Source organism: Anabas testudineus, chromosome 19 (genome assembly GCF_900324465.2).
Source record: "Anabas testudineus chromosome 19, fAnaTes1.2, whole genome shotgun sequence".
Lineage (NCBI taxonomy): Eukaryota > Metazoa > Chordata > Actinopteri > Anabantiformes > Anabantidae > Anabas > Anabas testudineus.
In genome coordinates this window covers 9687046-9701658 of record NC_046628.1, presented here as the reverse complement: position 1 = coordinate 9701658, position 14613 = coordinate 9687046, and the positions used below count along the sequence as shown (strand labels likewise).

The window sequence follows — 14613 nt, the reverse complement described above, 5'->3', positions numbered from 1 at the left end:
ATTGTGATACAGCATGTGAAATAAAAAAAAAAAGTCCAGTGAAGTTCATGATCTCTCTCGTCCTTCTTCTCCCTCGCTCCTCTTTATCTGTCAAATCAGAGCGTCAGCTGGCCAACAGCATGAACAGCAGCAGCTCTCTCCCTCCCAGTGTCAGTGGGATCAGTAAGGAGCTGGCAGAGCTATGCCACCTTATCCAGTTCCCCGAGGAGATCGCCTGTATCCTCACTGAGCAGGAGCAGCAGCTTTACCAACGGGTAGGAGGAATAACACACACACACATATACTGTATGTTCAAAAATGAAAAGAATAGTGGGTGGATGCTGGCGGCAACGATCCGGATTCGAGAAAGATGAAACTTAATTTGATTTCTGAGCAGAATGAAATCTGTGTGCGATGTTTAATATTGTGTTAGCATGAACTGGATCAAGTATTTCTGTCATGAGATGATAAAATTACTAATATCTCAAGAGAACAGCGATTTTTGGCAATTCAGTTCCTGCCTCTCTAAACTGTGTGTTTCCCTGCAGGTTTTTCCCTTGGACTACCTCTGTTTCCTCACTCGAGACCTGGGCAGTCCCGAGTGTCAAACTAAACGTCACCCAAACCTCAAGGCGTCACTGTCGGCTCCTGCCATGCCTACCCAGAGTGCTCGGCGAAGCAACGCTGTGGAGGACCTGGTGGCGCGGTTCAACGAGGTACGGGGGTTCTGCCTGAGAGATTTATCGGAGTGTCATGCTGATACTCGCTTGTTAAACTTCTCCAAATTGAATCGAATCAGTTCCACTTCAGCCAGAACATCCACACTCACATCTCTGTGTGACTTTTAAAGTCGGCGGGTCTATTTCAGCTTTAAGGGCTGTGATAAATCATAGCAACCTTGCACTGTCAGCCTCTATCAATTCACCAAATACCTTCCACATCTTTTATAGAGATGTCACGCTAAAAGAAAACACTTCCTAACTATTGGGAAAATACTGCTGAAAAAACAACTCTTGTGCTGTTTTGATGATTAGTGTGTAGTTGGACCTTTAGTGACCTCCCTCTAATGACATCATCAGCGACGGTGAAACGCTTGTATCGCGATTTGACACTAATGTGAACAGTTGAACAGCATCAGAGACCAGTAATTGTGTTTTCCTTAGTATTTGCCGTGTGAATCATACCAACTTATCAGCTCATGACTGAAGCATGCGCTCTCACAGTGGTACAAGCTGTCTAAAGTTACTCTCCCGGGCCTCGTGTCTTTTATGGTGAGTGATTTTGAGAATAAACAATCACAACGCTGCAGTGCTGAGCAAGAGAAAGTGATTGGGAGTGGTGATGTCATGTTTAAGTTGCATGCCTTTCTCATCAGCTGCTTTTCATTTAAAGTCAGTGAGTGGAGAGACGCATGAAAAATAGTTTCTCAAATGGGGATTGTAGCCATATATGGGCACAGTGGAACAAGAGTCAGATGACAAGAGCGATTCTCCCTTGAAGACACTGATGGACAGTGAGATGACATGACCCGTACGAGTATCGTGTCTTTGCTTTGATGTTTTACCTGTAGATATGGAGTAATTGAGAAATGAGTTGGTAGATAATTACAATGATTTAGATGCAGCCCTAGTTAAGATAACAATCTTTAACATCTTGTTTTGACCCTGTTTATTTGTAAGTCATGTATGGGAGTGAAAGGTCCCGCAGTACAAACGCGGTGAGGGAAAATCCTAGAGGCAAAGGAAGGTTAAGCAGTTTGGGCCCCGTTGTGTCTGCCTGGAGTGTTGACAGGGCCAGTATGTACTTATCTGTTGAGTTTGTAATAGTTCCCCGTCAATCTTGGTTATGTAATTCGTGCATCAAGGAGAAACCGACCCTCATGTTTCAACTAATAAAACGCGTGCGCAGATGGAGACAGACAGATGGACAGACAGATGGACACATACACAAACATCAAAGTGGGATCAGGTTGTACCCGGCTCCGGTTCTCTCTCTGTCTGTGTGTGTGTGTGTGTGTGTGTGTGTGTGTGTGTGTGTGTGTGTGTTTTGAAACGTTGCTATGCTGATATAGGTATCACCCATACTGTACATGTATGAGAAGTTGTTGTTCTTACACAGTTCTAGACTTCTTGTTTGCTCTTTTCTGCTCTTCTGTGCCATTACATGCTCTCTCTCTCTCTCTCTCTCTCTCTCTCTCTGTAGTACGTCTTCATATCCTGTCTATTATCTCTCATGCTCAACGCTGAGTACACACACTTTCGCTATCTGGAATATCGGATGCGATGCCAGCTCTGTACGAAGCCTTGATCTGTGGCAGCGCCTTTTTTGCAGACGGTCAGAATGGTTTACATGGTGACTGTAATTCAACCCAGCTGCTGACATGGATTTGCATTATGTCATAACGCTAGAAATGACTGGTGGCTGATTTTCATGCTAAGGCACACACATCCTGGCACGCACCTATAGCAGCGAAGGAACAGACAACAGACAGAACGGCAGCAGGGTTGTTTGTCAGAAATCCATATACAGTAGATTCAAGAAGAAGCTGCTGGTGAAGTTCAAGCTGTTGCTCTGGAGAGTTCCTCTGGAGCCATCTTGTTTATTTTTTTAAAGCTTTTTATGTATTTATTTGTTTATTTACTTGCACCCATAACTTTCTCCAAACTGTCACCTTTAATGAGGCGTTTTCATGTAGTTAAAGGGGATCATTTCCGTTCTATACTCATTTATATAATACATTTAAGAAGATTTGAAGAGTAAATTAGGGACATTCAAGTTTTATCTTTGTATGTTTTTCAGTTTGAGTAAATAAAGACATTACAGTACACGAGGGGGAACAGTTCAGAGGAGACAGTTAACTGCCTGAGATGGATTACATTTGCAGCCCTCCTCATATGCATGCTTCCATCACCCAGGAATGCATAAACTGATGCACTTTCACTCATTCTGGGAGAAAATGTGAGCCCTAACAAACCATGACACTGTTACCTTAAGTGAGTTTGACATAATGATAACAAACTTTTTAGAGTCTAATAGCTGCACGATAGCATTTTATTATACAATGAACATTATACTGTATGTTTTGAAAGACATTATGAACAACCTCGTATCTAAAATGTTTGTGTAAACTGTGGTTAATTGTGTATGGAGTATGTCCCTGAAGTTCATGGGATCATATCTTGTGTTGGTAAAAGATCAGTATTATCTACATGGGCTCGGTGTTTGGTTGCATTTTTTATATAACAGAGGTGAGGGAAAGAGTAAAATTTGACCAAGAGGCATCAGAAACTTCTTAAATGTTGTACATGTTAAACTATTTACTTTAGTTACGTGTGTGTGTGTGTGTGTGTGTTTGTGTGTGTGTGTGGGCTCTGCTTTGTCTAATCCCTGTAAAGTCAGACTGTGGTGGGCTTTACAGATCCGTACTGTGCATAACCCAGTAATAGCTCTGTGGCCTATTGGATGTTTTTACTGCCCACGCTGGGGGTTACAGTGTGTGTGTGTGTGTGTGGTGTGCGTGTGGGTGTGTGTGTGTAAGAATGTGAAGGAAGCTGACCCTGATAAATATCTGGTTTGTGTCTGTTGCGTGTGCTTGAGGGCAGTCAGTGCAGGGACAGTGTGCAGCTGATAGATATCTGATCTCATTCTTTTGTGTGTGTGTGTGTGTGTGTGTGTGTGTGTGTGTGTGTGTGTGTGTGTGTGTGTGTGAGAGACGGAGAGAGCGAGTGAAAGAAGGTTGTCAGTGTGCGGCCAGCTGGCATAGCCCCCTGCATACGTTACCACTTTAGACACAGGTTGCCATACCAGAATTTAAAAGAGAGAGACCACACACAACAGAGACGCTCAGCTTGCCTGTGATTTGGCTGTGGCCTGTGTCGACTGGGTTTTAACGCTCCTTGTAATAACCCACTAACACGTGTACAAGTCATCCTGTGGTTTGAGATCAGCTTTTGTGTTGATGGTGCAGCATATTACATCAAATGGAAATCTCTATAATTTGAATAATGAACATGAACTAAGTGTCTCACTCTGTCGGTAATAACAATAAATTGGATATTGTAATATTATGTGCATCAACAGGTGAGTTCGTGGGTGACGTGGCTGGTCCTTACAGCAGGCTCCATGGAGGAAAAGAGAGAGGTTTTCTCCTACTTGGTCCATGTTGCGAAATGCTGCTGGAACATGGGAAACTACAACGGTGTCATGGAGTTCCTGGCAGGACTCAGGTTTTAACAAACGCGCACCGTCAGGAACTGTCGAATGAGCTCTGTGCTCGTAAACATGCAGCTGACAGAGGTTTTCTTTTGCCCTTTAGGTCTCGCAAGGTCCTGAAAATGTGGCAGTTTATGGACCAGTCAGACATAGAGACCATGAGAAGCTTAAAGGACGCCATGGCTCAGCATGAGTCTTCCTCTGAGTACAAGAAGGTGGTGACCAGAGCTCTCAATATCCCCGGATGCAAGGTGGGTTAGGCTGTAGTTTGTTTTCACATATACAGGACAGGTATCAGCAATAACAGACATCATGAGATGCGTTTGTCTGTCCTTAAGGTGGTGCCGTTCTGTGGGGTATTTCTGAAGGAGCTTAGTGACGCACTAGACGGGACAGCAAGCATCATCAGCCTCAAACCGCCTCCTGATAACACAGAGGACTCTATAGAGGTACAACAACCCTCTACAGTACGAGGATCCCCAAACTTGCCCCTGTCTCGTATAACTGAACCAACCAATACTCTAATTCAGTGAGCTTTATTCTGTTGCTCCTTCTGTCCCCAGTTTGTGTCCGAGTACAGCGGCCAGCACAACTTCATGTTGCGATGTGGTCCGGATGGCCTGCATGTCCCAGAGAAAGAAGCCACTGTCAGCAACATCCTCCAGATCATCAGGTGCCAGTAACAGTGTTGGACAAACAGCAGTTTTCTCTTACCTGTGTTTTTCTTCGTCTTTCTACTCACCAGTTTGCACTTGACTTTCCTCCGATTCTTCTCTTTCGGCTCTTCAGGTCTTGCAATCGCAGTTTGGAGGCAGAGGATCCCGAAGAGGCCTCCGGCAGTCCGTCGTCTACTGGGCCATCCCCTGCATCCAGAAACAACTCTTTCAGAGAGCGCTGCCGCAATCAGTCAGTAACGCTTTTTTTCTTTATCTAATGACATTTGAGGATTATTTACACTTTGTTTACTTCACAGACAGAGGTCAGTGTCCTGCAGGTACTCACCCAGAGCTCATAAAACATCAGCGTCTTCTATGAGGTTACCGTAGAAGGGTAAATGTCTTCTGTCACAGGGTTTTGAGCCCATCCTGCTGATCCTGATGATCCTGATAAAGTGTGGGGGATGCGTTGAACGATGTGACCAAGCTTTTAAGACATACAATACAGGATCAAATGGCACACAGCATGTGACCCAGTCCAGTGTGTAACTCATTCAGGCTTTTTTGTTTTCATTTGTAAAAAAATAAAAATATAGTAATTATTTAACTACTTTGTCTCAGTTTGTATATTAATATAACGCATACTTTTGCGGAGCTATTCCTTTAAGGCAGTGTGTGAAAAGTTCCTGTTATTAAACATTAACGGTGACTTTAACTCTGTGACCCACTGTTGAGTTCGTTATTTTCCTGTCCCTTTGGTAACAATTACTCATAGAAAGACTAAAAGAAAATGGTCGGTTAGAACAGATTTATATCAGATCTATGAATAGTGCCGTGCTGTGAATGCGTGCCTGACGTCTCACAAAAATCACTGCATTCAAAACACAGACTTAGCAGTTTCTGAAAAGGCACTGGAGGACATGGCAGCGCAGGATTGTGTAGGCTGTCGAGTTCATTAAAATATATATACAGACTTTTTTTTTTTTTTGCATGCACAGCACAGTTTCAGGGGCCAGGTGGACTTGATGCTCACTTGTAGTGCTGTGCAATGTCTCGTTCTGGAGGATTTTGTTCTTACACAATGCAACCGTGTTTCAGAAATGCCGGCAGTGGCTTAGGAAGGAACATATTTACAGATTATTATTGAGATGAGGTGATGTTCACATAAACTCCTGTGTCACAGAGAAACAAGAAGATAATGTGAGTTTCCTGTCTGGGCAGGAAGGAGCTGCGCTCTGGTAGTTTTCAGCACGCTGGTGGCAGGAAGCTTAGAGTATGATGTTGTTAGAAAAATGATTTAATTTCAATCTTTTGCTTTGGTGTTTATATTTAAGAATTCTGGATTATCTTCACTCTGTTCTTACATAGTTTTCTCTGACTCTGAGTTATCGTATCATGGTAAAGTTTGGCTAGATGTAAAGTGTTTATTCGTCCGGACTGTGATGATGATAAATATTGTAGTTTGTAGTCGAGGAGGTTTAACAATTCTTTTCCCGTGTTCCTGTTGTCCTCCACATTCTCTTTTTGCTGCTTTGTCAAAAGGTCTATGTCTCTTCTTTATTCTTCTTACACACTTTCGCCTCCTTCTGTGTCCTCTTCTCCCATTCCAGTTCCCAATCATTTAGGACTCCACCAGATTCAAACCGTGCCTTGTAAGTGGTTCAGAGCTTGAGGAGTGCCCAACAACACTATACACTGGATATGGTTTTAGTAAAAGCTTGTTTACTAGTGAAGGAATGTGGAATGACAAATGCATGTGGGGTTTGTTGCTTGGACCCCTGCCTCACTCGCTGCAGTAGTTGAAGTTGAATGCATAAACTTCTGCATTTGCAGATTGCCTTCGAAATACGTTTGCTTGATAAAACTTCAGTTTTTTACTAAATGCTGTTTTCCCAACATCTGTCCATCCTCAGTTTCATGGTTGGGGACTTGTCAGATTCTGATGGGGACTTGTCATCGGAGTTGGTGGGGAAAGAGGTGGAGTTTCAGGGGACGGAGGAGACGCACAGAGCATTCTGCCACGGCACCGAGCTCATTCCCTGGTAAGAAACAAACACATGCTCATCCAAAAATGTACAGCTAACTTCACAAGGGACTTCACTCTCTTTGTATTCTCCTTTTTGAGGTACGTGTTGTCACTGCAGCCAGACGTTCACCAGTTCCTGCTGCAGGGGGCTACAGTCATCCACTATGACCAGGAGAGCCACCTCACAGCTCGCTGTCTGCTGCGACTACAACCCGACAACACAACACTCACCTGGGGTAAAATCATCTCAGTGTAAATTGAAAGACATGTTTGCCTCCTCAGCTTTTATTACACCACTTGTAATCATTCAACTTTAAACTATAATCAGTTTTTGTTCAGGATATTATAAGCATAAAGAGCATGTTTATATCTCAGACAGACGAGAACCATTTCCTCTCATTATTACTTTTTAAACAAATGAAAAAACCCTGCATGCGTAATATAAAATAAATCATATTTCCTGAGCCAAAATTCAGTTTAACACATATTGTGAATGTGTTTATTCGAGTTAGGTTATCTCTTAGGTAACACAATTAAACTGGTTGTAAATGTGAGCATGTGTGCTTTTACTACACTTCAAATCTATTATTATGTTGATTTATGGCAGGTAAGCCTCAGAGTGGAGGGGCTTCCCCTCCAGAGCAACCATTCGGATTAGGACAGACCGTAGCGGCAGGACTAGCAGAAGGCCTGCTGGACCTGGCTGTGGTGAAGGTTTGTTGGACATAGCAATATTTGCTTTGGTATCTAAGATCCAAAACTCTTGAGTCATTGAATTTAGTATATTTCTAAATACAAAAAAATGCTCTTTAAGTTTATATTGATGCCAGAAAAGTGAGCTGCAGTATTGCAAATCATTTACTCATACTACTCATTTGCTCCAAAATTCACAAAGGTGCAGAGCGTGGAGATGTATTTAGCTGACAAAGATAGTAGTCAACTTCAGTGTTTGACTTGGATTCACTGGCTAGATCACAGTCATATCTTGATTATTTGAATGTGTAGGCTGTGTTCCTGGGTCACCAGGGAGTCGACGTCCATGCCGTGTGTTTACAGAACAAGCTGAGCCAGATGACAGCGGAGGAGAATGGTCTCAGTCTCCTTTATGGTCTCAGTACCACAGACAACAGGTCAGTGTCTTTTTCTTTTTAATCCAGTTTAAACACTAGTTCAGAGTAGCTACAGTGGTGGATTGGTGTAACACTATTGTCTACTAAAATATTTAAATCTCCTGACCTCTGCAAATAGGCTCTTGCACTTTGTGGCCCCCAACCACACAGCACAAATGCTTCATAAGGGCCTGTCAGAGCTGGTGAGTGCAACCAGAAAACTGAAGAGGTTTCCTGACCAAAGGTTGCAGTGGCTGAGGAGGCAGTACGTCAGCTTGTATCAGGTAAACTGAATTTAATGGTGCTTCCTTAAAATACTTGACTTGCACCCAGTTGTCCATTTAATCTCGATGTGTGTGTGTGTGTGTGTTTGTTTGTCTCTGTTAGGAGGATGGCAGGTATGAAGGCCCCACGCTGGCCCAAGCCATTGAGCTGTTCGGTGGACGCAGGTGGAACATGGGTACAGGTGGAGTGGAGAAAGCTGGCGCCCAGAAAAACAGCCCTCTGAGCATCAACGAAAAGACCAAGAAGAAGAAGAAAACTCTTGTGAGGGTCAGTACATACCAAGTTCTGTTTCTACAGCCGTTTTCACATAAACGCTCCGGACATTGTTTGGAGTTGTGCATTCACACAGCAGATTTTGGAAATATCAGGGTTACAGGTGGCCATACAGTACATTAGGTTCAGTCTTTACCCACAGTACCATTATCCTGTATTAGAAACCACATCTTTGTATGTTTACACACCCGACACAGGGAGACAGTGGGGATGCCACAGATGACGAGATGATTTCTAGGAAAACGCGGAGCTGTAAGGAAGGACTGTACCGAAACGGACCCGAGTCTGACAGCATCGACCAGGAAGATCCAGGTGACAATTTAAATGACTCTGAAATCTGTGCGTGTGAACTTCCAAATTGATTATTATTATTATTATCCATGATTATAGTGGAGGTTACAAGTCCAGGTGAATTAGTTGCGTCTTTGTCTCCACAGAGGACAACTCCTTCCCTGGACCTTTCTCCCTGTCATCCAACAAGAACTCAGGATTGCTAGCCTCTTCTTCCTCCTCCTCTTCTTCTTCCAGCATGGCAGGGTCCATCCAGTCCCGCCCACAGTCCTCTCCAGTTCTTTCTGGAACTGCCAAATCTCAACCAGGGTGTGTGTTGTATATTCGAACCCTGGACGTGTGAAACCTTCCTCTTCCTTTTCAGCTTTGAGATATTCTTCTCTTCTCTCCTCCTTTGTTCGGTTGCAGGGCATGGAGCAGCAGGTCGTGGCACGGTCGAGGTAAAGGCTGTTTCAAAGGCTTCCAGAATCTCATGATTTCTGACAGCACCATGAGCTTCATTGAATTTGTTGAGCTCTTCAAGTCATTCAGGTAGATATGAAACTACATAACAGATTGACTGAACAGTCTAGTCTTAGGGATGGTACAGCGTAGTAGACATGTTATGTTCAGCATTTTGTCGTCTCACTCCCTCTCGTTATAGACCAGCTCTGTCCCTATCAACAGAAGCTTAAGACGGTATGATAAAACAAATTCAACAACTGCTTCTCAATGTTATCATACCTTTTTTTTTCCCCAAAGGAACTCTTATTCATATAATATTTATCTTACATAACAATTTCCCCTGTCAAACTGAAGGAAACAGTGTTTTCCCTAAATAAGCATTGGATTATTTTCATACCAGTCTCCCTCCATTTCTTAGATTGTAGCATATCCTCTCATCTGCTGCCCATCAGTTTGCTTTTAAATTCCACATTCGCGTTGCTACAAAATATAAATAAAGGTCTTTTGCCTAATTTGACAGGAAAACAAATTACGTTGTTACACAATGTCAGGATAGTTTCGTTTTTTTTAACCACAATAAATATAAAAGGAAATAGAAGTTAATCTAAGACAGTTCTTCTGAATATGTGAATTTTTTTTTCTCTACAGCATCCGAAGCAGGAAAGACCTGAAGGAGCTGTTTGACACCTTTGCTGTCCCCTGCAGTCGTTCGAGTCCTGAAACAGCTCCTCTCTACACCAACCTCAGAATAGATGACAAGGACACAGGCGTACAACCAGACCTCGGTACAAGAATGGTTTTATTCCTCTATGTACTGTATTGACAGCAGAGGTTATTCCTCTGCTCTTTCCTGCCACCCCTACTCAGTCTCTTCCTTTCATTTCCAGACTTACTAACACGTAATGGTTCCGATTTGGGCCTCTTCATCCGAACAAGACAGCAAATGTCCGACAACCAGAAGCAGATCTCGGACGCCATTGCAGCCGCCAGCATCGTGACCAACGGGACAGGAGTGGAAAACGCATCATTGGGCGTCTTGGGATTGGCTATCCCGCAGCTGAATGATTTCTTAGTCAACTGTCAGAGAGAGCACTTGAGCTACGATGAGATTCTCAGCATTATACAGGTCAGAGTCGGGAGCCGACTGAAACAGATAAATGTTTGAGAGGAGAACAGAGTGTAGTCGGGGAAAGGAGTGGAAAATAAAGAGTTCATCTTAATAAACTATGATAAAATACAGAGGATAGAAAACCTGAGACACAGGGAAGGAAGAGAGACTGTGAGTGATCATATTAATAAACTGTTTGATGTTTTATCTCGTGCAGAAATTTGAGCCTTCATCGAGCATGAGACAAATGGGTTGGATGTCATTTGAAGGTTTCGCGAGGTATAGTAAAAAATATATCACCCCCACTAAAAGTTGTTGTTCACACATACTGAAAGATTTAAAAATGTTAAATCAGTACAGGTTAACACACACTACATTTAAAGACACACACTAATGAAAGCAGACTGTGTGACTGTGAACCAACCACCTCTCTCTGTTGAAAAGATTCCTGATGGACAAGGACAACTTCGCTTCCCGTATCGAGGAAACTCAAATGAACCCACAGGAGCTGCAGTACCCTCTATCCTACTACTACATCGAGTCCTCTCACAACACCTATCTGACTGGACACCAGCTGAAAGGAGAGTCGTCTGTGGAGCTCTACAGTCACGTAAGTTACAATCCAGCATTTGAACTTTTTTAACATCCATAACTTCTCGTGCTATACGATAAAATGACCGATCTTTGTTACTCAGGTGCTGCTTCAAGGCTGTAGGAGCGTCGAGCTGGACTGCTGGGACGGAGATGACGGCATGCCGGTTATTTACCATGGGCACACACTCACCACGAAGATCCCCTTCAAGGTTAGAAATCCAAACGGGTGAAGGGCTGTTTTAATACGTCTCATTATTTTGGTATTTGATGTCATATATTTGACTCGATCTCTCCCGTGATCCTCCAGGATGTGGTGGAAGCCATTAACCGGGCTGCTTTTGTCAATTCTGACATGCCGGTCATCCTGTCCATAGAAAACCACTGCTCCCTCCCTCAGCAACGCAAGATGGCTGAAATCTTCAAGGCAGGTTTTTTTCATGTGTTTGAGTAGTATGAGAAGACGTCCACTTATCTGTTTACCTCAAGCACATTTTCTCAGCTGCTCTGGGCATTTAAACTGGCAGACTTCCAGCTACAGGCTTATTGTTGTATCTTTAGGCCTGAACTGTCTCTTCCCTTTTCTTTTTTTAAACTTATATACTCAAGGCCGCACATATATAGACACGACAAACACATCATGGAACATCACTGCGCTTTCATCTAACAAAACTTCCCAGCGTTTTATCGTCCCTGGAGAGGGAACTCTGAGTGGCTTGATAAAGAAAGCTCTTTCATGTACAGTCAGCTGTTTGCCTCTGGGCACCTTACATCACCACTATTTATTTGTATGTTGCTTTGTGGTGATAGAGGCACTTTCATTTTCTCAAGTGGAGGATTCCACTGCGGCCTCTGAACTTTCTGTAACTTAACTGTACGTCGCATCATTCGCTGACACCTGTCTGTCACGTTTGAATGTCTCACTAGACTGTGTTCGGGGAACGCCTTGTGACGCGCTTCCTCTTTGAAAGCGACTTCAGCGATGACCCGCATCTGCCGTCGCCACTGCAGCTGCGAGGGAGGATCCTCCTCAAGAACAAGAAGCTCAAAGCCCACCAGGCCCCTGTGGACATACTCAAACAGAAGGTTGCACAGAGAGAAAGACCCTAACCATGCATATATAAATAAATATTGAGTATAAATGAACATGTACATAATTTATATCTAATGTAAGCCATCCTTTGAATTTCCTTTCAGGTAGCATTAGCACATTGAATATTCAGCACTGCTGATCATTACACTTCTATCACAGATAAATAATAGATGTTAGTGTACTCGAATGTATACCCCATCACACCATTTTCATAATGTGCTTTAGTGCACTGCATGCACACTATATACTCTGCAGTTAAGAGCTTATGTATTTACAGCTAATGAGGATATGGCTCTGACCGAGGCTTTTAATGTGTATTTTATAATGACGTTTTCACAGGCTCACCAGCTGGCCCACATGCAGGCCCAAGCTAGTAACGGGCTGCTGGCGGGTACGTCACCTGGCAACCACGCCAACGAGGAAGAGGAAGAGGAAGAAGATGAGTACGACTATGACTACGAGTCTCTATCAGATGGTAAGTAGGACCGGCAGCGGGGTTTGTGAACCCTGGAAACGAAAGCCAACACAAGAACTGAAAGACGGACATGATTTCTGTTGATTCTCAGACTAACATGTCACATAAAGATATATGTAGATACCTGTGTTGTAACAGTTGAACCAGTTTCTGTTCCCACTTTTGTTTCTCTTCTTTTTAACACTTGCATCTCTGTGCTGACTCTCTGTTTTCACTTCACACCTTTCCTATTTTATTCTTGCGTCTTTTTCACTCAGCCGATGTCCTCACAGCATCTACTGCCTCGTATGGCCTAGAAGGTAAATGCATGGCTCTGAAGCACCTCTCTAAGTACTAGTGTTTTCCACTAATTCGGTTTTGCAGCGGGAGCTGATTCATCTTCTTGGCAAAGCTACAACAATCGAAATTATACATAAATTAACTTAAAATCACGGCCTTGACACAATTTGTGGATATGTTTATTTTTTTAATGCAAATTTAATTGTGTTTGTCTACTGCTATGAATTAACTGCAAAGGAACACTGGTATGTTAGTGATCTGCGCCGTTGCTGTAAAATGATTCTTGTGTGTTTGTGTCCGACTTTATCAGCTGCCAGCTTTCTGCTTTTTGACTGCTGTTGTATAATATGTGGAACCCAAGGAAAAAGTGAATGTGACTGCATTTGCTCTATTTTATTGTAAATTATATCCTGGAAGCCATTAGTGACAGTGCATTTGAGAAGCAATAATACAACAAGAATCCCCTGCCTCCCAGCCTGCTACAGCATGTTTTTCTTGTGCCATGTATGATAAGAGACAGCCCGTGTGTCCATCACCTGACATCAAATCATACTCCATCACTGTGAGCGCAGTGTTTAGATGATATATTGTTTGTATAGTGAATGTGATGTGATGCGATCTAGTGTTTAGCCTGCTTGTTAGGCAGTGTGTCCTTTCAGATATAATATACTCTATATTGTATAAATGCGGTGACCTTTGCCCTGACTGAATGGGACCCTGACAGATGTTAAAACCATTTTTTTGATTTCAGTCAGAGGTATAATAATGTATAAGTGTAATGTGTAAGTGCTTCTGTTTTCCCCACAAACACATCACCTCCCTTCCTCCACCCCTCCGTACTGTATTTGCCTACGACCTCGCCAGTGGTTGAGCAGGCTCATCAGAGAAGCAAAACAAAGCCATCTGGTTTCTCAGGCCCTACGCTGCCCTTGCACTAAACAACAGACCAGGGGAAACTACCCTGTCCCGCTCCCAGTCCCAGTGCTGCTCTCTTGTAATCCCTGCCCTCTGCGTGTCCCCGTCGGAGGAACTTGCTGGTCATAGACCTTTCAGAAAACGTTTCTCGAAGTCAAACCTCTTGGTGTGTTTCCGTGCTGGTACTTGCCATGCTGCAGAACCATCAACACGTCCACGCTAAACGGCTCCAGTACACGACACCCACCCTCGACTGTCTCCATTTAGCTATGTGCACTAAACATCAGCTGGCCCCGGAAAACACCACTGTTTGAGTGCAAAGCTACCAAGTTGCCACCATCCCTCATTCAACAGTAGCTCCTTTTCAGTCAGTCTGGTCCAGCTCATTTTGTGTGTCTGGTGTCTCCAGCATGACATTCAGGGTCAACTCTCTTCTAGGAAAGAGAGTCCGTATGTCAGGAATTCGAGTTTTCTGCGTTAAAAGAAAGGCTGCTGCATTTTCAAGCTGATGTTTTTTTCTTTTTGTGGTTTTGGCTGTGATTAATGTGGAGGAGGAATGAAAGCAAAGGGGATAACTCCCTACTGTTGCTCCTGTTTACAGTTAATAGACGTTTCCTTGAAAATCAGTAAGGAGGGGCCTATGTGGGCTTTTTCTTGGGAACATAAAAAAGCTACAGTTGCAAATAGTCAAATGAGTCAGTTACACTAGAAGTGCTTTTCTTTTTTTCCCCCCTTGTAATTATTCTCTAATTGCTCCCACTTGCTTTGTAGGTTTCCTCCCAAATTGAGAGGAATGCAATGTACATGAGCTACAATTACAAAATAAAAGTCCTGTACAAGACAAAAACAGTGACTGTGTGGAGGAAGTGCCAAATCA

At 43.2% G+C, this 14613-nt stretch overlaps 1 protein-coding gene across 5 annotated transcripts in view; it reads left to right on the top strand.

Annotated features, from left to right (window-relative positions):
- The window catches only part of plce1 (phospholipase C, epsilon 1), a 61509-nt gene that overhangs the window by 36238 nt on the left and 10658 nt on the right, over nucleotides 1-14613 (top strand). For all 5 annotated transcript variants that reach the window (XM_026350971.1, XM_026350966.1, XM_026350969.1 and 2 more), the window contains 24 exons: nucleotides 100-254; nucleotides 528-695; nucleotides 4060-4205; nucleotides 4295-4442; nucleotides 4530-4640; nucleotides 4755-4864; nucleotides 4981-5097; nucleotides 6761-6889; nucleotides 6973-7109; nucleotides 7481-7587; nucleotides 7879-8003; nucleotides 8122-8266; nucleotides 8370-8534; nucleotides 8738-8852; nucleotides 8978-9140; nucleotides 9240-9362; nucleotides 9924-10060; nucleotides 10163-10401; nucleotides 10601-10662; nucleotides 10828-10993; nucleotides 11079-11186; nucleotides 11285-11401; nucleotides 11902-12060; nucleotides 12407-12542. In XM_026350971.1, coding sequence (XP_026206756.1) covers nucleotides 100-254; nucleotides 528-695; nucleotides 4060-4205; nucleotides 4295-4442; nucleotides 4530-4640; nucleotides 4755-4864; nucleotides 4981-5097; nucleotides 6761-6889; nucleotides 6973-7109; nucleotides 7481-7587; nucleotides 7879-8003; nucleotides 8122-8266; nucleotides 8370-8534; nucleotides 8738-8852; nucleotides 8978-9140; nucleotides 9240-9362; nucleotides 9924-10060; nucleotides 10163-10401; nucleotides 10601-10662; nucleotides 10828-10993; nucleotides 11079-11186; nucleotides 11285-11401; nucleotides 11902-12060; nucleotides 12407-12542 — 3288 coding nt within the window. The remainder of the gene's footprint in view (nucleotides 1-99; nucleotides 255-527; nucleotides 696-4059; nucleotides 4206-4294; nucleotides 4443-4529; nucleotides 4641-4754; nucleotides 4865-4980; nucleotides 5098-6760; nucleotides 6890-6972; nucleotides 7110-7480; nucleotides 7588-7878; nucleotides 8004-8121; nucleotides 8267-8369; nucleotides 8535-8737; nucleotides 8853-8977; nucleotides 9141-9239; nucleotides 9363-9923; nucleotides 10061-10162; nucleotides 10402-10600; nucleotides 10663-10827; nucleotides 10994-11078; nucleotides 11187-11284; nucleotides 11402-11901; nucleotides 12061-12406; nucleotides 12543-14613) is intronic.